This window comes from Homalodisca vitripennis, chromosome 2 (assembly GCF_021130785.1).
Source record: "Homalodisca vitripennis isolate AUS2020 chromosome 2, UT_GWSS_2.1, whole genome shotgun sequence".
NCBI classification, from domain to species: domain Eukaryota; kingdom Metazoa; phylum Arthropoda; class Insecta; order Hemiptera; family Cicadellidae; genus Homalodisca; species Homalodisca vitripennis.
In genome coordinates, this window is record NC_060208.1 from 48,760,282 (window position 1) to 48,784,556 (window position 24,275).

General features: G+C 30.1%; 1 protein-coding gene across 3 annotated transcripts in view; it reads left to right on the forward strand.

Annotated features, from left to right (window-relative positions):
- LOC124353923 (meiosis regulator and mRNA stability factor 1-like) overlaps positions 1-9,477 on the forward strand; it is a 98,591-nt gene extending 89,114 nt beyond the window's left edge. For all 3 annotated transcript variants that reach the window (XR_006921644.1, XM_046803981.1, XM_046803982.1), the window contains 2 exons: positions 343-400; positions 4,313-9,477. Coding sequence is in view for 2 of the 3 variants with exons in the window: in XM_046803981.1 (XP_046659937.1) it covers positions 343-400; positions 4,313-4,362 (108 nt within the window). In the remaining variant the exon portion in view is untranslated. The remainder of the gene's footprint in view (positions 1-342; positions 401-4,312) is intronic.
- The last annotated feature ends 14,798 nt before the right edge of the window (positions 9,478-24,275 follow it).

Genomic DNA, 24,275 nt, shown 5'->3' on the forward strand with positions numbered 1-24,275 from the left:
ATATAACTGATTAGTTGATACGTATATTTCTAAGCCAAAGGGAATAAATTGTTTTTTAATAATCAAAGTTGTTACTGAGTGATTGGTCATAGGTTTACACTTGTAGAAATCTTATATCTTGTGTTATGTTAATGTGTGGATAGCCTTATATTGTTTCATTCCTTAATATTGGATAATGTGTATTCATTTAGTTTTAATTTTAACTTTGCTTAGAATTATTCAGTTTAAAAAAGTACATTTGATATTTATGTGTAATTTTTTTAATGATTATAATTATTGCATTATTTATGAATAGTTTATTTTTTTAGCTATTATTTATTAATTCCAGGTTATGTTTTGCAGGTGAAGGAACTTTATGAAATCATTGTAAACCAATGTCCAGAATCCGACCAAAATAAACGTATGTAATCTTCTTAATTTATAGAGTTGTATTGTTAAAATACTTTACCATTTATTTTGTTGTTCTCATAATAATATATATTAGAGCAGCTTGCCCCAAAACAGTGTGATGATATTTGAGCCGGTGTTACCATATTGCTGCTAACCTCCAGGAATTTCTGCTATGACGTGAATATGGTCACTACTGTCTGTTTTATTTACGTTTTGTCTGAAAAAAGTTGAATAAAATCAAACATACACATATTTTAATAATATGGTTGTGACTACTGATGTTTATTTATTGCAACAGATGTTGAAAAGTCTCATTAATAATATTTCATAAGTAAAGCAGGCAACAGTGTTGGGCGGGAAGTGTAGAGGGGTATTGAAATGTAGCGGTGCAGACTGCTCTAGTATTGTTTATTAACATAGCTCTGTAAGTAAAATATTTCTTTTTTCTACAATCTGAAATCCAAAACAAGTTTGTTGGAAGCAAAATCATTTCTGGAAAAGTGTACAGATTTTGAAATTCAGCCTACATAGGAAAATATACAAAAAAAGTTTTTCATAATAAAGAAATTTTAAATGGCATTAAAATAATTATTGTTTTTCATGATTATGCCTTTATGTGTTTCTCTCTAGATCGTTAGAACTAGGAAATTTTGAATTAAAAAACTTAGTAAAGGTGCGATTTATAACATATAATTTTTTGATTCCTCTTAATTCCTAGACTGTAATGATAGTATGTTCAACAACTTCTGTAACTTTATTTTAACCCGTTCAATGGAGTTCATCCTGCTGTGGGGTTGTCTTTCTTTTTGAAGTGGATATTGTGAATGTAGTTTTCTGTTTTGCTGATAGTGTTGGCATGTAGCTAGACATTGTTGAGTCGCTTTTAATGTTTCATTGCTTTTGATCAGGTCAGCTAGAAATTTATATATTGTCTATGTTTTTCATTGAGTATGTTTTTTTTATCTGTTCACTAATGCTGATGTGTTTTTATATGTTGGAATAAAAGATTAAATATATTACTGTATGTGCTAAAAGTGACATATTTTCAGTATATAAATAATATTTTTAACATTTTCATTTCAAAAGTTATTTGGTCTAGTTTTATATTTAAAAATATTGTGAAAATGTAGATACAATTTTAAAAATTATTTCTGTATACAAAAGATTTATTAATTAAATAAAATACGAGGCCTGTTCAGAAAGTAAGTACTGTTTCAAAAAAAGCAAAACAACTTTTTTCAACACAATTTTATTTTTTTTGTGAAAGCTCAAACCCATAAACTATTTTTCGACATAGTGTCCACTGATGTTCAAACACTTGTCGTAGCGGGTGATCAATTTGTCTATACCCTCTTCGTAGAAGTTCCCGCCAACTCCACAGCAGTTTTCACTTTATCATCAGTTTCAAAGCGTTGGCCGCCTAGCTCGCACTTTATGTGCAGGAACAAGTGGTAGTCAGACGGTGCCAAATAGCTGTAGGGCGGGTGATCAATTTGTCTATACCCTCTTCGTAGAAGTTTGTCTATACCCTCTTTGTAGAAGTTCCCGCCAACTCCACAGCAGTTTTCACTTTATCATCAGTTTCAAAGCGTTGGCCGCCTAGCTCGCACTTTATGTGCAGGAACAAGTGGTAGTCAGACGGTGCCAAATAGCTGTAGGGCGGGTGATCAATTTGTCTATACCCTCTTCGTAGAAGTTTGTCTATACCCTCTTCGTAGAAGTTCCCGCCAACTCCACAGCAGTTTTCACTTTATCATCAGTTTCAAAGCGTTGGCCGCCTAGCTCGCACTTTATGTGCAGGAACAAGTGGTAGTCAGACGGTGCCAAATAGCTGTAGGGCGGGTGATCAATTTGTCTATACCCTCTTCAAGTTTGTCTATACCCTCTTCGTAGAAGTTTGTCTATACCCTCTTTGTAGAAGTTCCCGCCAACTCCACAGCAGTTTTCACTTTATCATCAGTTTCAAAGCGTTGGCCGCCTAGCTCGCACTTTATGTGCAGGAACAAGTGGTAGTCAGATGGTGCCAAATAGCTGTAGGGCGGGTGATCGAACTGCTCCCAATGAAATTGTCGAATCAATGTTTGAGTGTCACCAGCGGTATGGGGCCTAGCATTATGGAGTAACACAATTCTGTTACTGAGCATTCCTCTCTGTTTTTTAATTGCCTGCCTTAGTTTTTTTAAAGTTCCGCAATACCTTGCCGCATTAATTGTTTCATCTCTTAGGAGAGAACCAATCAGCAAAACACCTTTCCCATCCCAAAAGACAGTTCACATGAGTTTTTATGCAGACATTGTCGTCTTGAATTTTTGTTTCTTTAGCAATTGCTAGTGTCACCACTCCATTGACTGCTGTTAGGATTCTGGTATGACATGACTGATCCAAGTTTCATCACCTGTCACAATTTTGTTAAAAAAATCCTCACCATTATCACTGTACCATGTGAGAAAAGTCAAAGAACTTTCGAGTCCCTTGGTTTTGTGCACATCAGTGAGCATTTTTGGAACCCATCGGGGACACAGCTTGCGATAACCTAAGGAGTCAATAACCATTTCGTACAAAAGAGTTTGTGAAATTAGTTAGAAATCGTCAGATAGCATTGTCATAGTGAAACGTCTGTTTTCTTGATTTTTTTTTGTCAACTACATTTCCCAGATCATTGGTGACGAGAGAAGGCCGACCGCTCTGATTCTCATCATGCACATTTGTTCAACCCCCGTTGAGCATTCTAACCCACTTTCTCACCATTCCCTCACTCATTGTGTTTTCCCCGTAAACAGCTTGAAGTTGACGATAAATTTCAGCCAATTTCACATTCCTTGCGTTCAAAAATCTTATTACAGAACTAATCGCACAATCGGCGGGATCACTAATCGTCTTAAACATATTAAACATTCAGAGAAAACTGAAAACACAACGTATAACAACTAAAATGGCGTGAGTCGATAGCCAGTGGACAAGGACGACTAGTCCGCATGTACGAAACTCTGATTGCAGCGCTATGGCGGCAGTAGAATGTATCGGTACTTACTTTCTGAACAAGCCTTGTACAAATATTTTTATCTCAAGTACCTTCTTTGGCAAAAAATTTCAAAGATTTAACTGAAATAACTAAACTGAAATCCCTGTAACTTTAGCCTACTTATAATAATGGTAGGTCAGGGTAATAAAAAATAGCTCCTTCCTCAGTGGGTTAAATTATGACTATTTAGGAACATCATAAGGCCCTGTAGTCAATGTATTATTTCAAGACAAATTATTGTGATTTTTCCGTATCTTAATTTTATAATGGAACATTTTTATAATTCTAAAAAAATGGGTTGTGAGTGTTTAGAATAAAGTATTCTCTATAAGTGCAATGAAAAACATGCCTCTTATAATGACAGTTAATATTTCTGAAAATGTATTCATATCTTTGGGTACTGAGGTTAATATGCATGGATATTTAAAAAACAATAATGACACTAATTCTTAAAAGAAGTAGGTCAAAGTCTTACAGATTACCGTACTCATTTGGATAAGTGATATTTTCAAGATTGTGACTGTTCAAATTCATAGTCACCTGCAAGGTTTAAAAACGTTGTATTATTTGTAATAAAAGTATTAATAAGAACTGTTTTAAACTCCTTGTAAATGTGTTAAAACTGTAATTCCATTTCTAGTGTTGAAATGTATTAACCATAGAAATATATTTTGCATCATTCAAATCTTGAGCTTTTTGAAATGTCTTAAGGGCACGTTTAAAAATATTTTGGCACAGCAATCAAGAAACTTGTTGGAAATAAGCATCTGATATTGTAAAAATGATTCATGTAGATTGTTTTTGTGATTTAATACATATCTAGAGTATAAATGCACTTGAGTTTTACATATCTTCTGATGCACTAGAAGATATTTCTTAATTATTCAAATTTTGTTCCAGGTAAAATGCGTTTGGCTCCTCATTTCCAGTTGCCCATTCAACTTAAATGAGAACCATGCAGTTCTGCCAACCTAACTTGTCTTTCATCTTAATATCCCCAAATTGTAGATCAGGGGACCATCACAGGTTTACCTACCAACTTTGATACTTTTATAAGAAAGTAATTTTTTAAACTGTATTTTTACCAAATTGTGTATATCATTATTTTAACTGTTGATTTCGTGATTTTTGTATTAAGAATTTTATTAGTAAAAAGATATGATCATTTTAAAGATTATTAGATTTTAGCAGTGAAGAATACAATTTAATGTGATCATGATATACCGGTGTGTGTACAGGTTCTTCTTCTGTACTTTATTATATATTATGTGATTTAGGCTTATATATTAGTTTTTTTTTTATTAATAGTACTTATTTTAATTAAAACACTCGGTAAAATGCCAATATTGTAAAATGATTTCCATTGTCAATTGTAGTGTGTACAACTAGTCTTTCTTTATAAACATTTATTATTGTATGTATTACTATTCTTAGTGCAATCTTAAGTGTTTTTTCCTTTATGTACAATAATGTTTCTTATTGTGTTTCACAACAAACCTAACACTTTTCTTTTTTAGATGGAAAATTTTACATGATAAAGTGTGCACTAGTTTAATGATGAAAAAATAGTTCATTAAAAAAAAAATTTCTGGATCAATTTAGTGAATAAATATCTCCATTAGATGTTGAAAATGAAGTAAATAAAAATGATTTATAAGCCTAAAGTTTTGATGCTTTGAATTATAAAATATTGCAGTTATCATCATGTCAATTTCCCTAACCCAAAGTAATACTTCTAAGTTTGAAGGAGGGGGAAATGTTGTGAAAAATACATTTTTTCAGAAAATGCTCAAGAATGTCAAGTAAAAATATTTATTACATTTTTTACAATTTTCTTAAAAATTGAAGATAATAATTTAGTTTATTAGTTTAGCATTGGTGATAGTTTCTTAATTTTAGGAGTATTCATAATGTCTTATTAATTAATTGATCATGGATATAAGTAAGATTCGCTTACAAAGTGTATTTTTCACAACATTACTTACTTCTATGTTGTTGAATTTCAATCAAAACTTAAGAAGATTAATTTTGTTAATATATGATTCAGTTTACCTTTGTATTGGAAAATGGTTTTCTTAAGCATTGTAATTTTTTATTGTTAACCTAGTAACTGACACCATTCTTTCAAAAAATAGTTGAGAAAGTTTTGCAGGTAAATTGGGTTTAAAGTAGTAATTAGAATAACGTCTAATTATTACTATTGTACATTAAAAACAACATTTTCTATAACTGTGTAGTTCCTCTTAATTAATAACTGCATCTGATTAGTAACTGTTAATTTGTTTATTGTAAGGCTATTGTAACATATAACAAATTATCAACAATAAATCAACATTCTAAAAAAGAAATATTTGTAAGTATAGGAGTTCACAGATTGGTGTGTAAATAAAAAAATTAACATAACTATATCAAAAAAGAAAAATAATTAATCTTTTAGTGCTGTTTTATCTAGTAACAGTTCGGGTAGAAATATTCTCCAATGTTTCTTGAACAAACAAACAAAGAACATTCTAGAAGCTCCTTTCTTATTGAAATTATTTATAAATTTGAAAATAAACACTCCAATAATATAATTTTTATTTCTGTGAAGCGTTTTGTGCTCAAGGAACACATCATCAGACCCACATAAATGAATAAAAGAACCACTTTTATTCATTTATGTGGGTCTGATGATTCCTTGAGCATGAAGGGCCTCATAGAAATAAAAAGTATATTATTGGAGTGTTTGTTTTTAAATTTATAACAAACAGAGTGGTTAAAATTACTTTAATAATAATTACTTTATTGTAGGTACTCTTAATTGTAAACAATACAGATTCTTGGCAGAGAATATTACCAAAGTAATATTTTGGTTTTTACACAAATAATTCCAATCAGTAATGGTAAATGACTAAATTGACAATATTTTGATTTAAAATTAAGTACATTTATGTATTATTTTATGTTTGAGTCTTTATTGCTTCTTTATTCTTCAACTGACAAAGGATTATGTGATAATAAATCTTTAAATTAAGTTTATATTTAAAGTTTAAGCTTGAGTGTGAGTCATTATTCTCATGATGTACTAAAAAATCCAGCTATTTTACTAATAAGTGTATCAAAAAGTGCCAGACCAAATTTTGTAGTGTTGCTAAAGGTTAATAAAACTGGTGTTGTTTTTATTTGATAAGTCATACAAAGATTTTGTTCCTTATAAACTAGGGAACAAAATTAACTCATATTAACTATAATCACATTAAAAAAATAAAATATACTCTATACATTGTTTATTCAACCATTTTGAAATTTTGTATAGATAAAACAAATTACCTAAATCAAAATCTTACATGTTTCATGATAGTTAATTTAATTTACTTTAAAAGGATTACATTTAGTAGCTGTATATATATATATATATATATATATATATATATATATATATATATATACTTTTTCTTTTATTTATAATAATTTTTTGGAAACATGATCGTCCATGTAGCTTCCAGTTTAATCAGTAGCACATCCAAGTACTTTTTATATAATCAACTTTAAAAAAATTAAAATCACAAAGGGAATATGGAAATACCTTATAATGTATATACATCGACACTATCTTCATCAACATTACTCCTTGTGTTATTACTAACAAATGATCTTGAATGATCTATAATACAATAATAAAATGAAGTACAATTTAATCATTTGAATATAGACTACAAAGAGAATAGATAAAAACATTTCAGAAATAGCTGACTTGATCATCAGTGAGTGTATGACTAACATGATATGCTCATTGTTTTGATACGATTTAGTCTTTGATTTATATTCTGTTATGTCTCAAATTATAAATAAACAAGGGTTTGTTTCTTTATGGAAAAGTGATGCAAATTAAAAGACAAAATATGTATTTGAACACTTCCTATTATCAGACGTTTCGTAAAAACAAACATTGGTACTTTTTGCACACTTCTAAACATCTGGTTACCAGATGTTGGTACTGAAAGGTTTAAGTCACAGCCTGTCTAAATCCGTTAGTCTACTCACAAGTCAGTTTAAGGTTAAATAACACTATAAAACTCTTTTTATACATATAGCTCCCTTTCCTGTTCAAACTGGATGTAACACATAAATATTGCAACATACTAAAGTAATGATATTTTCATCCTCCTCTCTCATTTAATTAACCAAGTCTCATTACCTACAATATCTTCTTCCCTAACTTTATTTCAAACATCAAGATTTTATCATGCTTCCATAGCAATAAATATTCTTATTTATATAATTATTTTAACAATACAAATCAGTAAATCACTTTAAAAAATTCCACCCTATATCTTTTATATTGTATGTTATATGTTTAATGTAACTTATGTTTTTCATTATCTGGATTTCAAATAATAATACTTAAAGTGTTGGGTTTGTTGTACTTTTATTAAAGAACATTAAAACAATTTCACAAGTTTGTTTGCTTGTATATAGTGTTTTACATTGTAACAGATGAATAAAATTTAAAATAGGCCTACTTATTACCAGTTCAATACTTTATTTCAGCCAACTCTTTAATTTTTGAGAATAATATTGTATTATTTATCATTTTATCTTGATAATGTATAAAAATACAACTAAATATTTAATATTATAATAAAGTAGTTGGAGTTGTATTTCTAGAAATAAATTGAGAGACTAAGATAATGGTGCATTTTAAATATATATTAAGTTTAAAGAATAATGTAAGGATCAGAAACAATTAAAGAGTAAGATTGTAATTTTTAGATAAGGTAATATTCCTAAATGCCCATTTCCAATTATTATTTACCAGTAGATATTGATTTAAAAATATAGTCAATATTGAGATCCATCTTATTATTGATTTGTTATGTTTTTTCAATTGTATATTGTGTAAATGTAATAAAGACCAATTGTGTAAAATATTTTTGTCATAGACAGAATTAGTTTTCCTACCGCTTAAGTTTTGGGTATAAAAATATCACTCAGCTGAAATTCTGTCCTTGAACAATATTATTTTTATTTATTTTAAAAATAAAAAACAATATTTCTTGTTTTGAAACAGTTTGTTATATTACATTTGTTCTCTAGTAAGATGAAGCTGTGACCGACCAGGGGAACATTCAAATTTGTACATATTAAGTGTTTTTGAGTTCCATTCTTCGTAGTACAAACTGTTGATTTCCTACAACATTCTGTTGTGATAATGATGTACATTATTAAATCAAGAATAAATATTTTATTATCTGTGCTTTTACATGGATTAATTAATGTTGTAGCTTTACATGATTTCATTTAAAAGAAAAGAGTGGACATTAAAGATGGCATGATTTTACTATTGTAGGTTAGCGGATGGAAACGGTTTTTGTCGATATCATGTAAAGCATTGTACGATACAGAATACTGCCAAAAATACAGGATTTTGTAAAATATGTACAAAACCTATTAATAGCTTTAGCATTTAGTTTAAATGTAAAGCTGTGGATGTATAATGAATGAGAGGTACAACAAGAATTTTCCGGTGTTGTTAATTTCTGAAAATGTTTGAATTTGGTAGTTTTGAAAAAAAAATTTAATTAAAACTATAAGAAATCACTAATATGTGTTGCATCTAAAATTGTCAAATTATAATATATAATTATATTAATGATACACATTTTTGTATTATAATAATTTTATTTAAGCAAATACTAATTATTTATTCTTGTATTGTTTATTATACATCCCACAGTATATGATCTCCTAGTAATAAGACATAGTTTTAATCTCATAAATATGTTATTGTCAGCTTTTGTACAATTTATAAAACTGTTATGTTTTATTTCATTAACAGCAGAACACGTGGGCATTCTTATGGGATTGTATTAAATATGATAAAATGACCAATGTGGTTGTGTTTTGCATGAAATATAGTACAAGTGTATAAGAAATTATTGTAAGCAAAATTATTTGAATTAATGTTGTGGTGGTTCAAGTTTTATGTTAGACTTGTGGACTGTTTTGTAGAAAGATAGTTAAAAAAATCAAATGAAGTTCAATGTTATTCTAGTTATATTAAATATCACTAAGTTTAAATTTGATTATTGGTAATTATTAACTCTTTCTTGGCCTCCTATATAATGTCTATATGCTTGTATAGTGTCACTGTGATGATGTAGATCATGTGCTGGAATTGATTGAGTGTTTTAATTAAAGATAATGTATATACTGTATATTTACATGATACAGGGTATCATGAAAAAGAACTCCCTAGTTTTAAGTGTTCATTTAATGGGGAAATTAATGAAAATGAGTACCTATCATGAATGAGGATTCCTTCAAGTTTTGTTTAATGTTAGTAGACTTCAACGTGGGATCCATTTCCTACACACCTCGAGACGAAATACCACTTCTCTCCACGCATTCAACATAATTTCAGGTGTAACTGTCCAAACTACCATGGCGATTCTTTCCCTTAGATGATTGATATCTTTTCAATGTACACAACATTTTTATGTGGCCCCAAAAGAAGAAGTCCAGTGAGGTTAAGCCTGGGCTTTTTGGTGGCCAAGGGATTGGCCAGCTCTGTCTATCCACCTTCCTGGAAAGTGAGTGTCAAGTGAGTGTCAATGTGAGTGACACACATATGGTTATTGTAATGAGGTGGGGCGTCATCCTGTTGGAAAACTTGGGGAGTTGACGAATCAAACAGCACAAACCAAAACAGTGTATGTCACTTTGTACATATTCTAGGATACATTAAAACTAGTGAGTTCGTTTTCAAACACTGTATATTGGTTCAAATGAATTTTTTATAGATTTATGAAATGTTGGTAGAAAGAATCAATAAAAACAAATATTCTCAAAATTCTTTTTTATTGATAATTTTGAGTGCTTTGTATAGTTTTCACTTTCTTGCAGATATATGTTTTTTATTTGACTGTTGCTGAATGTTCCAGATTTTACTAATAAGGTGTACAAACTAAATGGAGAATAATAATTTTTGTAGTCAAGCTAAAAGTAAATTCTCTTTTCTTCTTTCAAATCGCCGTGAAGTTTTGACAGACATTCATCAACTGCTTAATAGTTTAAGGCTTTTGTTAGTAGGATAGTTGATTTCAAGGTCATATTTTTTTGTTTTTGAATTGATAACTTGTCTCAGATGAAATTCTTTGAAACATTAATAACAAATTATTTAATGACTTAATTTTCAATTTTTTAAAAAGTGGCATACAAAACCAACCTGAGATGAGAAAGTTCAGATAACAATGATCTTGGTGATCTATGTATCGTTTAGTAATAGCATATGCATAAAATTTATTTTGGGTTTTAGTAGATGTTGTAGTTGGGAAAAAGACAAGCCTATTTGGTAAACACAATATTTTATCTAACCGTTATATATAAGATGTATCCTACAAAGCTAATAACATTTTTTGTACAACGAAATATCTGTTGGAGATTATTGATAATTTTGCTGACTGAGACTGGCTGATGATATATCATCAACGATTATGTTGTCCCAAAAACCAGCCACAGATGTAACAGTAATGCATGACTTAAGTAATCCAATCCACTGATTTTTGGGTTTTTTTGTAATGATTTAGTTAATTTTGTTCTTTAAAGGAATTTTAAAGAAAAATGTCACTAGTGGGACAGAAAATTAAGTAACAATCTTTTATAAAAAACATCCATATGAACATTATTTATTGCTCAATTTTCTTACAGAAAAATATGTTTATTTATAGTAAAAAGTTAGGCAAAAGTCTAACACATTTTTTATTGAAAACATTTTGTAATGTTTTATCTGATAGTAATGTTATTTTCTCTCATGCTGTAAAGGGATGTATTTTGAAGATTTGTATAATATAATATCTGCTGTGGAAGTTCAGGAATGATTTAAATGAAACCTTGAAACAACATTAAACTTTAGTCTTGTTCCCAAAGGATTTTTAAAATATGTGTTTATTTAGACATTATTTAGTCTAGTATACAGTACTGTATGTAACATAAAATTACTCTATTTTGTAAAAAGTAAGTGTTTCTTGTTAGTAAATTATGAAAGTTAATAGTAACCAGTGTAATTTGGTAATATTTTTCAGCCACAAAATGATGAAATGCGTACTAAACAATATAATGTACAATTGGATGGATAAATATGAAAAACATCATAAATAAAATAGTCTATGTTAGAAGAAGATAAAAAATTACATTAAAAATACGTTTTCACATACATTTGCTAATAATCAACAAAATTTAATTTAGTATGTTTTCATTTATATCTAATGTACCAACAAAAATTTTATTGAAGTAGTTTTCATGAATAAATTCAGTTGAGCAGTTCAAACATTAGAATATTTTTGTGGGACAATCTTCATATTTATCTCAGGTCCATTATTATTGCAATATAATTTCAATATTGTCTATGTTTGTAAAATGAACCCATTATTCAACTCAGATAAGCCTGAATAACAACCACTGAGAATGTGTCATTCTTTTGGACGGGATTTCCATGATGTCCCTGTTATTGTCTGATGTTTAAGATTACAAGAAAAAAAGATGGTGGAAATGGATTTTTACTGGGATAGTTTAGAAAAATTTGTATTAACAGACCTTTAAGATACTTTCTCTAAAGTCAAGAAAAATGGCTAAAGTTTATTATTTGTTCCTTTTATGGTCTTTGTAGATATGTGGGAATATAAATGATATAGTGAAATAAGGTACACATGAAAAGTAAATGTTACTTCTTGTACAAACATATAAAACAGTGTAGTTAAAAAATACTCACATTTTCAAGTAATTAAAAATATTCTTTCACAATTGCTTCTACGGTAACCCATTTATCTCATTGAACAACACAACCTCTTCATAAATATCTCTGTGACAATATCAATTTTTTTTGACATTCTCATCATTTTCCTAGTGTTGTATTTCTTAAGTTGAAATTATTACTTCAAGAGGAGGAACAGGTGGTAGTAATGTCTGGCTGTAAGCTGTATTCTTAAGTTGCTCACAGCCATCTTGTCTTGATTAGGTGGTGTTAGCGACATATGGAAGATTATTGTCATTAAACAAGACATTTTATGACTGTACATCTGTGAACCTGTTCTAGTGCTTATTTGTGAACCTTAATTAAAATTTACATAATTTTCGAACTAATCCATCATTCATCACATTAGTAATTCGTCGGCGGATTGGTCTACACAGCTGGTGCGAGGGTCAATGTTCTAGTTGCTATTGTGTAGAGTCATAGAGAGACGCAGAATTCTGTGCATAGAGATGATTGTCGCACTATTGCACCAACAGGTCAAAATAATGCTAAATTTTCATAATACATTGGATTTTTTTCTTAATCGTAAAATGAGGTAAGAGTTTTTAACACCCATTTAACATTTAAATAGCTGCAGTTTGACAGCAAATTGTGTTGGTTTTAGTGAGCATTTGTTCTTGGGAAAGGTCCGGATGTATTTATGGCATGACCAAATGCTACAATTTTTGCTTGGGTTTCAATAGGATCAGTGTTATTAGTTTTCATCTATTAAAATCATGTTGTAGTCAAATTTTGTTGTGGCAGACAAAATTTTGATCGACTACAATATCTGCGGAGGAAGCATTTATGTTTACTACAATTCTTAGGTCGGATTGAGTGATTAATCTTAAGGTCTAGGCATATTGTATTGAACTGTTCCTTATTCATATGTTTTACAATATTTAAAGGACAATCAATTAATTAAACAAACTAATATAAAAGAATATACTTCAAAATTTTATAGTCAGTGGGGGGTGGAGGTGGGGCTAAAATTAATATTTCTCATTTCTGCATTAATTCGGAATGTTTCAGTCATGTGAGTTTTAAATCCCAGTTCAAATTTTTCAAATGAACAAACACGTTTTTCTTGTGGTCAATTGAGTAAAAATTTAATCTTATCACTTTTGAGTTCTTAGTCATTTTGCAAGGTGTGTGCAAACCGGGTTTTAGACCATAGTACGAAAAGAGCCAGTTAAAAAATAGCCATTTCGACATTTTTTGGGTAAAGTATCAAATTTTATTTATTTATGGACATCAAAACTTAAATTTTTCTTTATTTTATTTGCAGTGAAATTGTTTGCATGTAAAAAATATTATTTTTACAATGCAGAACAAAGAAATATTAAAAAATTAAGTTTGGACTTAACCAAAAATATTTTTATAAATATTAACTCAAGTTTAATACAATGAAAAAATAGAAGAAAAGATTGAGCTAACAACATTTTGTTTCAGACATTTTGTGGGTTCATAAGATTGTGAGTCCAATCAAATAGATAATGGTATTAATACAATTTTTAAATATAGTATCTGAAAAAGGAGTAGGATATTAATAATCTGTTGCTAATAATTTATAATCAAATTTATTTACTTGTTATAATTTTTATTGTAATGTTGAGTACAGCAGGAATGTAAATCAGTACATGGTATCTCAGGGTAGATATTCTAGAAACAATGAAGTTGGATCAATGGCAGACTATGACCAAAGATTTACTATTGTCATTTAGTTCGTTTTTCGTGTAATAATCATACTTTGGTTTAGATAGACTCCATTATTTTATTACCAATATAAAGGCAATCAAATATCCGTCTGAATTTTTGTAACAGTAGAATTTTGTCAGCTGATTATTTTACTGACAAAACTTTTCTGTTTGGCATTGAACATTTTTGAAATAAATATTTTTGCAGGCCATTGCTGTTGAAGGTTACAACCGCCTGTGTACCAAACAATGGTGAGAAACCGTTTTGGTTAGAAGCCATTTTGGTCAGAGGGCAGTCGGTCCAGGTACATCGGTGCCGGTGGGCTGGTTAACGTGGTTTAACCTTAGGTGCTTGATACCGCAGGCGGTAAAAGGCACTAGTACACGGCATCACACATACCATATAGGATTATATGCCCTTGGAAGAAAATAGGTTGTATGACGAAACAGTAGCGGTCTCCAAAAATATAACTGAAGTTTGAAACTGAGTATGGCGATTAAGTCATTTGAGCACATTTTGGTTTGGTTGCCTTTAATAGTTGAAATTACTGATAAAACACTTTAAATACGTTAGTACTTTTGTTTATTGTAAGCAGTTAGTTTACAAATTGTCAATTTATTAAACTTCTAAGTAGTGTGTCAAAATGACAGTAAATGTTTTGTTTATAATTGTATTTTTTTTATTTTTCAACTTGGGTTTTATTTTGGATTCCCTTGTAGTTTGATTCAAGAAAAATGTCATTTGTTAAACATCTTTTTGTAATTAAGTTTTATTTAAGCTAATTATAATGAAATTGGTTGGTATGTTTCGCTAGATGATAAGTTTGTTGTCAGAGTGAGTTGTAGCAAGGTTTCATTCTTACTGCTTATTGGGGTTCACAGATACAAAATCTTAAGCTTGAAGAAGAAAGTTGGCTATGTCTTAGCAAAAAGTAACTTTTTGTTTAAAACCATTTAAACTACAAGTTTAAATGATAAATATAGTTGTTTTAAAGAATAAGAAAAGCAGTAATAACTAAATTAAATATTTAGCATCAGAATCTTTATTTGAACTATGCATTAAATTACTAAAATTGTGTTATAGTTATAAGAGACCTAGGAATGTGAAGTCTTTCCTAGTGTAGAAATAAAAACCACACTGTGGAACAGTGTCTTAGATTAAAAATTTAGAATTAATTATTAAAATAAGGAAGAATTCTAAGTAATACCAAAGCTGGAAAAAGGTAATAAAATAGAAATACATTTTGTTTAAGAATACAAGTTATGTTACTGCTCTTTTATTTACTATCTGAAAATGTAATTTAATTAAGTTAATATAAAGTAGGTTAAGTTCTCGATTAATAATGTGTTGATGAACTGTTCTAAATTATCTGAACATAAAATATATATTAATTCAGATTTTTATATCACCAACTAGGATAAAACAAAATTTTCTTTGGAAGAATCTGCTTTATATTCACCTGTGAAAATTATTGTTCTACTTTGTTATACAGTAGAACCCCTCATATCCGGCCTCGGTTTTACCGCACCTCGGTTTATCCGGCCACTTCCCGGAAGCCAATATCGAAATTTATTTACCACGGCTTGCAGACGTGCAGTTGCACGCACTAGTCTCCCACGACTCTTGCGTTATTTTGGTGTATCTATTTGTTTACATTTTCCTGTGTTGTCCTCAGTTGAGCTAATAGGTTTAACCTGTAAACAGTTCGTTGATTATTTCCAGTGCGGTTAGTACAGTACAGTACAATTGTTTTGTTTCGTCAAGTGCTGTGTACTGTAGGTTAGTTTATCCGGCCGAATCGTTATCCGGCCAGGGGCTCGGTCCCGTGGTGGCCGGATATGAGGGGTTCTACTGTATTGTAGTGAATTTCTAAAGATTTATGTTTTATTTACAAATTTCTTTGGAAAACTAGAAATAATTTTTTATACTGTCCAAATTCATCTTTCCAAAAGCCTTCATAAATTATTATTAGATTTCAAAACTCTAAATCCGGAATATTTTCTAAGCTTTAATGCACCTGTAGCTTATCGCAAGTGTTTAGCTAGAAACTTGTTTGGATAGATTTATCGCATTGTTCATATTTAGTTTATATGAAGTTTCTCGAAATTAAGCAAACTGCAAGGTTTAAAAACCGACTTATTCTTGAATTATGAATTCTTCTTTTCGTTGATTCTCTTAGTTGTTTTGAAATTTTTGTTTAACTTTCTCTTCCTCCGTGAAGATTTCCAAAAAAATACACTAACAGAGCTGGCAGGCAGATACAGTTTTGAATGCAACTGTAAATGATGTCCCTTTAGGTAAATTTTGTTTGTCATAAAAATAACAGATCTTGTGAATGAGCTGCAATCATCTTGAAGAAGACTATGAAAATCTTCAATGACCTTTGTAAGTCATCATAAAACATGTCTTGTGATGATCTTCAATCCTCTGCCAGACAACTTTGAATAATGTAGCTTTAGGTGACATTTCTGTAAGTCACCATATTTTATGTCGTGATGATCTCCAATCTTTCAGATATTTTTGAAAAATATAGCTTTACATGATATTTCTCTGTCATCATCATAGTACAGGTCTTGTGTATGATTCCAATATTCTCCAAGATAATCGTGAAGAATGTAGCTTTAGATGACATTTCTGTGAATCTCTTCCATTTATGGATGGCAGTTCATCAATAATTGTTTTATTTTTCCTGATGAACTCTCTGAATTGCTAATAAAATATTGGAGAATTCCTACAACTCTGTGAATTGCCAATAAAATATTGGAGGATTCCTTTCAGATGGTTTTTGTACTGCCTTTGTACCTCACATTATGTTGTGGTGCAAATAATTCCAATTTATTTTTTATTTGTATAGCTTTATTTTCCGGTGGGTTGAGCTCAAGCTTTATTGCAAGAGCTTGCATGGTGATTCTCTGGAAAAAATGAGATTTATCAGATACCCTCCAGATTATTTGTGAAGCACAGGTCATTAAAATTAAATTTACAGTATTGCAATTGTAGCAAAATGTTCATTATTATAATAAACATAGTTTTATTGTTGTATCAACTCGTAGGCATTTTGTGTTTTAAAAATATGTTTACAGCACATTAATAACAATGCAAAAAATAATTTATAGCATTTGATAAATTGTGATGATTATGATAGTATCAAACATTTCTTTACATCTTGATTTGGGTTCTTCAGTTTTGCATTGAAGACTATCTATCCTTTAATCTTTATGCACTTGTCAACATTAGATTGCCTCATACCTTGAGTGTGGATTTAAAATAATTTGTTAACCCAAATACAGTAAGCCGATGTACAATGTTTTGAGGTTAGATAATGTCTATTTAACCTCAATAGCTGTCATCTCTACTTCCTGATTTTTATTCCGTTTGGGGTATTAAAGCTATGATGATTGGTTGTTTGGGCATGATCAATTGTGTTTTGAGCTTATTTTGCAATTTATAGCCAAAATACAGTAAGTTCTTCCTAAGGTCCACTGAATGCATCAGGGTGTATCAAATAGTGTAATTTAGATATTTAGTTCATTATGGAAGCACCTTATGCAGTATAGAATTACTTAATGATCATAACAAACAAGGTTGTGTAAATGGTTGGATGACTACCAATATTGGAGGATCCTAGAAGGTCCTGAGGTTATTAATAAAAAAAGATGATTAAAAACAGTTCTGGGTATGAAGAAATTCGCATAAATTTATGGATATTTTGTTATATTCATGAACTCCAAAAGCCTATTTACTGTATCAATTTTCAATATGAATACTTTTAGTTGTAATAATTTGAGTATAGTTGTTATAAAATTGTAAGCACTGATCAAAAGCAAATTTTGTGTGGTTTTCGAGTATTATTATTACACAGAGGATATCAACACCCTGTCCAGTTTGTGTTTGTACAAGAGATCTGTTGAAAAATATCTGGATTGGATTTACGACAAATGGAGGGTTTGAATAAAAAGTTTTGAGAAAGTATATGATCCTTTAAAGTTATTTCCTTTTTATGCCACTTAAGGCTACTTCACCCAATATTGTTGGTTTTGGGGTCACTTTTTCGAATTGTAAGGTGTGTTTTTTTTTCCAATTTATTGAATCTCTGTAGCATATTATACCTTTGGCTTTTAAACCTTGACGTTTAGCTTGGGAGAACTAGGGGGGATTGAAATGTAGAAATACCACATGAGTGAGAAGGGGGGGTGTTGGACTTCTTGTTGGACAAAAATTTGATGTTTAACAAAAAATTATCTTGGACAAATTGTATGTACTGGAGAGGTAATATAATGAAATTGGCAGTTTATCCTTTTATTTTTGTGAAAAATGGCATGTTCTAACTCTCAACAGTAATTGATTCTTTTTCACATTTTTATTTATCAGGAGAGAATATTAAATATAGGTCCAGATATTTTTTGAATAGTTGTAAACACAAAAAACCAAAATTTGTAAAAGTGAGCAATAAAATGTTGAGAACATAAACAATCAATGTATTGAAATATTGTGATTTCATAAGTTGTTATGATTGTTAATCGTTGTTCTCTGTTAGTGATACAATTTTAGCATATAATTAGAGTGTTTGTGTTTTTTCACTTTTTTCAACCAGTGGTTGTATTTAACAAAGTAATATTGTTTGGTTTGTAAAACTGACAGAAATAAATTGGTGTAATTTTTTAACGGTTCATTGTTTTACTTCCCACACTCAATGTAGTAAATGTTCCTATTATTCCCTCAATGTGTTTATGAACGACTGAAGAAAAAATTTAGTTCTTCACTAGTTATTGATAACTAGTTGTGCCTTAGAACTGGAGAGCAGCTGTTTAAAATGTAATATAATCAGTTACGGACATCTATGACAGCGGTTTTTATTATAAAGTTGAGTCAGATACATACTTCATATACATTATAGAGAGACCACAACTATATTTTTTAGTTATCCCTTCTAGGATGAGCGGGCTATTTATAGTCCAACAAGACAATTTTGGCTATATTTAGCCTGCTATTTGTTTTAAGTTTTGTTAGTCATGGAAACTTCATAAAGTTATGATTTTCTATGCTAACAATATCCTATGACCTTTCTACAAATATTGATGCGAACATGTTGTATAAATTATTTACATCTTATTCACATTGCATTACGTCACTCCAGCTATATGGTCATATTGGCAATCTTGTTTTGTTTTGTGCAATTGTGCTTTTTATTCTCGTTTTCTAACCAATCAACATTCAATTTTGTCCTCTTATAGAAAATATAGTATACAACTGAAAAAGTTGTTGCACACTGTAAAATGATTTTTTTATTATTTTAGTAAACTAATAGTAAAATTAATACAAAAAACAGAGTTAAGTAATTAAAAAAATAAATTCTATACCCAATAATATTATTTTTAAATAAAGTGATAAAAAAGTTTATATTTTTTTAATACCATACTAAATAACGTTCATCTTCTTCATTACATCCTTCAGAAATAAGTAGTAACTTCAATAGTATGAAGACCATTACAGGAATTACAGAAATTTTAGTCGTTCTTAGATCGTTTTGAGATTACAAAATATAATCATATTGGAAAACAATTTCATGTTAAGTTTTCAAACAGATTGGTCCGAACTCCAAGGTCATGACTATTTTACAACCAAACCTCAACTTGAATAACAAATTTTGATATCAAAATACTTGAAGTAAATTCCTTTGTGAGTAAAAACACACACTATGTTGCATACAACATTAAAATAAAATTTTAGTTTAATTTTTATTAAAAATCTTATACTAATACTGTGGAAATGTTTTTAATATTAGATATGCATATAGTACACTACAAGCATGATTAGTTTTAAAATGATATGAAAAATAAATAATGTTACTATGTATATTTAATTTTGACTACCAGTTATTCTATGCTTGTCAAAGTTATTGGAAACACAGATCATGTTTGAAATTTGTACAGTTAAAACACCTTAAGTTTTCCTCCCTAACAATAATTGAAAGCTTATCCAGCTGCTGAAGAGCTTGGTGGAGTTTATTGTGTGATAGTTTCTTAAAAAATACATTACATCTGTCTATTTGATACACAGTTTAAACAAATGTTTGAAGTTTCGAAAACTAAAAAGTTATTTACACTTGCAGTTCAGTATATATTATTATTACTTCATTATAATTACAATATATTGATATATCAGTCAGTAACTTGGGCAGTCTCCAAAGAGTTGAATTTTTCATTTACCAATTATATTCAGGTCAGAAAGGGGCTTACAGTTTTTAAATGCAAAACATTTAGTCAGAAAAAAGCAGGTCTTAAACACACATTTTTGTCAACAAAAATTCCTGTTCACTGGATATTATTTTTAGTCTGTTAACAAACCTACTTACCTAAGTTTGTTCCAAGTAAAAAAATCATGAAAAATATGGCTTGTGTACCCACACACATACAGTTGTGTACTAATACTTATTAAAAATATATGTGGTATTTCCACAAGCCTGAAAATTTCTCCTGAAATATTGGGTGCAAGGCTTAAAAGTAGCAACTTATGTTTCACGTGGGCCATAAGTGCTCAGGAAGAAGCAGTGTTGTTTGTTGTGGAAAGCTAAACAAATTTTCATAACAGTTTGGCATGTTTTATGTCAGCAGTAGAAATCTGTATAGGTAAAAATTATGTGTTCACAGGATGAGTTATTGCCCAGTTTCATGTCCAATCGCAGCATTTTGTGAGAATACTTAATATCAAAGATATCTCAATATATCTATAAGTTGTTAATGTAGCTACACAACTAGGTACACAATCTATTGTAAAATATTTCATAAATGCATGTTTCCTCTCTGAAGTACCTCTGCACTACTACACAAGCCGTACTATTAACAATAGAAACTACTAAAATATCAGAATTTCTTAATCCTCTTAAGACCTCTTAATTTTTTTTTAGATATTCATGTAATCTTACATAAATAGTTGCATGGTAAGAAAATGTTTCTATCTCCATGTACATGTTGCTTAATGGAATATAAATCTTCAAAACAAATATTAAATTAATAAAAAAGTCATGAGTTATGAATTTTTGCAATTATTTACGCCATACTGATAGCAACCTTGCAGCCTTTTCACCTTACGAGACCAAAATCAGTAAAGTTTTCCTCGGACGAAAAGAAGACTGTACAAGTTTCAAGTCAAATCTATTTCTGTCAAGGATCCGTACAGAGGGACAGACAAACAATGAGACGATGTTAAGAAGGGCTTGTCAGCGTCAGGGTGGTATGAAGATAACTGTAGTTAATGTAGTTGTGGTCATGAATTTTTGTTGAAAATGAATTACAAGAACAGTTAATATCATAAAAGCTTTAGAAATAACAAGATTGAGCTGATTTACCACTTGAATTCCAGTTGGAACAAGATGGGTGTAAAATTGATGTTAGCTAATACATTCTCTCTTTACGTCAAATATAAAGGGTATATCGAAAACTTGTATGACTAACTTCAGGGGCATATTCCACTAAAGATGCAAAAGGACTATTTTTGTATATAAAAGTATTCAAATCCATATTCTGAAGCTAGAATATTCCACCCTATAAAAAATTATTATTTCTGTTACAAACAACAGTTACTTTATTTCAACTATTTGTTCCAAAACAAGAATGTCTTTGTGTTTAACAATATTTTCTATAATTTTGAAGTATTTTTAAAATCTGCATAAATGCTATAAACATGTTTGCGTGTTGAAACCATAGGCGTATCAGGGGGAGGGGGTTTGTGCATTGAAACCCCTCCCTCATTGATACAAATATTCAAAATATGTTTTAACTTGGTGTTAAACTGAAAGTATACTTGTAGTTGGACCATGACTCATAGTTCACTTATGTTTTTATTTGTTTCATTATTTAAACTACTGGCATTTACCCGCGGCTTCACACAAAATTTTGTAGGGCTTTTATGGGCTTCGGTCAGACAAAGCTAAACCTAATAAATGATATGTTAACCATGGTTGTTGATTCTTTCAATAACTTGTTTTTATGATTATGTATCCTAAGTTCTCAAAATAACTAGCCAGTGAATGTTTTATCTGCCGCACAATAACTTTAAATGTAATTTAAACCGTAAGGGTTTAATAAACAATTTCAAACTTCAATTGGCCACCAAATTTGATAAATATTAGAGACCTCTAGTTTGTGGCACTATTCTTCGTTTTATAATACCTCTAAATGAGGTGTCATTTGTTAGGGTTTGACTTACTCCCAAAATACCTAATTATTTTTTTTTGGGGGGGAGTCAAAGATATTCGTACATAAAAAACTCCTCAGTTGATCATATAAACAACCCCAAAAGTAAATCACTCCATCTCTATTTATAAAAAGTTAATAGGGGAAGTGGGACTTTCAAGACACCTGGTTTAAGTTTATCTACGTTATTTAACAAAGTAAAATACACGTATTTGTTATACAGCGTGCGGTGGCGTATTTTGGTAGCTACCTTTGCAAGCTTAAAAGACTGGGAACTGCATTTTTGTCAATTTTGTAGGGAGATCTACTCAACAGATTCAATATTATTAGTAAAAAGATGCCATCATCTGTAACCGACTTATCAACAGTAGGTACTAATGTTCATTGGACCATTATCAGAGTATATCAGTAGCATATTTTCTTATGTAAAGATATCGATATTTATGAAAATGGAGCTTGCTAAAGTCAAAAATTTGTGTATATGAGGATGAATTCAAGAAAAAGAGGCCATGAAAGCTCCAACCTGATGAGACTGGAGAAGGTGAAATAAAACTTCTAGACAGAGATAAATTTAAAAATATACACCTTTTATGCAATATTAGACACCCTATCTAATGAAGTGAAAATATAAAAACTTTACACAATGAGCTGACCTCGATTTTTGGATTTCTCATCTTTAGAGAAAAGCGAAGACAAAGAGACACTAACTGACCTCTGTAAAAATTTGTGCAGTTTTTATAACGAAGATCTCTCTTTACCAGAAGATTTTGCTATAGAATGTCTACATTTATTTTGTTTCTCAAAAGAACATAAAGAGTAAGAACGTCCAAAAAGTATTTTAATCTCTATAAATTGTTACATGTCTACGGAGTTCAAGACATATTTTCTATGGTGACATAAAATTGAATCTTTTTTGACGATCCTTGATTGAAGCACATTTAGCGGAGAGACTGTTTTCAGACATTTTACTTGCCAGCGTGCATACTTACGACTGAAATACATTAGTTAGTTTATAATTAATTGTAAAGTGTTCTTATTTCTTCTAAACTAATCATATTTCAGTGTCGGTAAACTAAAATAAATTAATAAATGGTAACAAAAATAACAAGATTGATGTTAACTTATAATGTTACATATATACCTGCTAAGTTTTAATACAACTTTGGCTATGAAACAAATAAAGGGCGACAGATAGCCGCTAGCCCCTTGAAAAACTTGAAATACACCACTGACACCGTGTATAAAATGAGAGTAATAAATTGAAAAGTTGTAAATGTGAACATATGTGGCGCAACGTGACGGTGGCGGGAGCTATGATGATGCGCTATGATGTATGATGTAGGCCTGGTTGCGCTATGATGTATGATGTAGGCCTGGTTGCGCTATGATGTATGATGTAGGCCTGGTTGCGCTATGATGTTAGTATATAGTCAGTTGCGATTCGCCGCAAGTTTTGAACCAGTTGATTATTTTATTTATCACATTTCTTGATATTTAACGGAGTCGGACGATTTGAATACGCTAGTAAGCTAAGTCCGGAGCGGATTTCGATAAGTCAATACTCAATAGAAGAAACACACAATTGTACAAGTTCTTCAAATTATGTCCGAATTCTTCGTAGGATGAGTACGTATGAATTTAATTTAATAATTTGGTCCCAAGAATTTTAATAGACATGAGTAAGGATTGTAAAAACTAAAAAAATCATTCCACATATATAACTCTTAACTTTGTAGAAATCACAACAAGTTAATTTGTTTTTAATTACCTACTTAATAAGACATTGTCAAAAAAGGTGTTGCATCAGCAATTAAATTATTCTGCCCTATCAATAACTTGATTTTTACAATTATCTTAAAATTTCTCTCGTATGTTGTCATGGCGGTATTGTCAAAACTATGATTATTCCGATACGTGCACGGAAAAATCGCTACGGCCAAAACAGTCAGGCTTCTAGCAGCAGTCACCTATCTGTCCACTGCTGTATCACTCTCCAAGATATTTTGTTGTCAGAAAATATGGCTTTCATGGCGGAGTAGTGTATGAAACAATTTATACAAATTTTTAATCGATTAATTTGTTGTATTAAAATAGAATTCGAAAAACAAATTATTTCAACCTACTTCGGACGGAACTTATTATAACCTTCTTCTGGATAACTGTGTCCTTAGTTTAGTACAAACTTGCCACAGATGCAGTT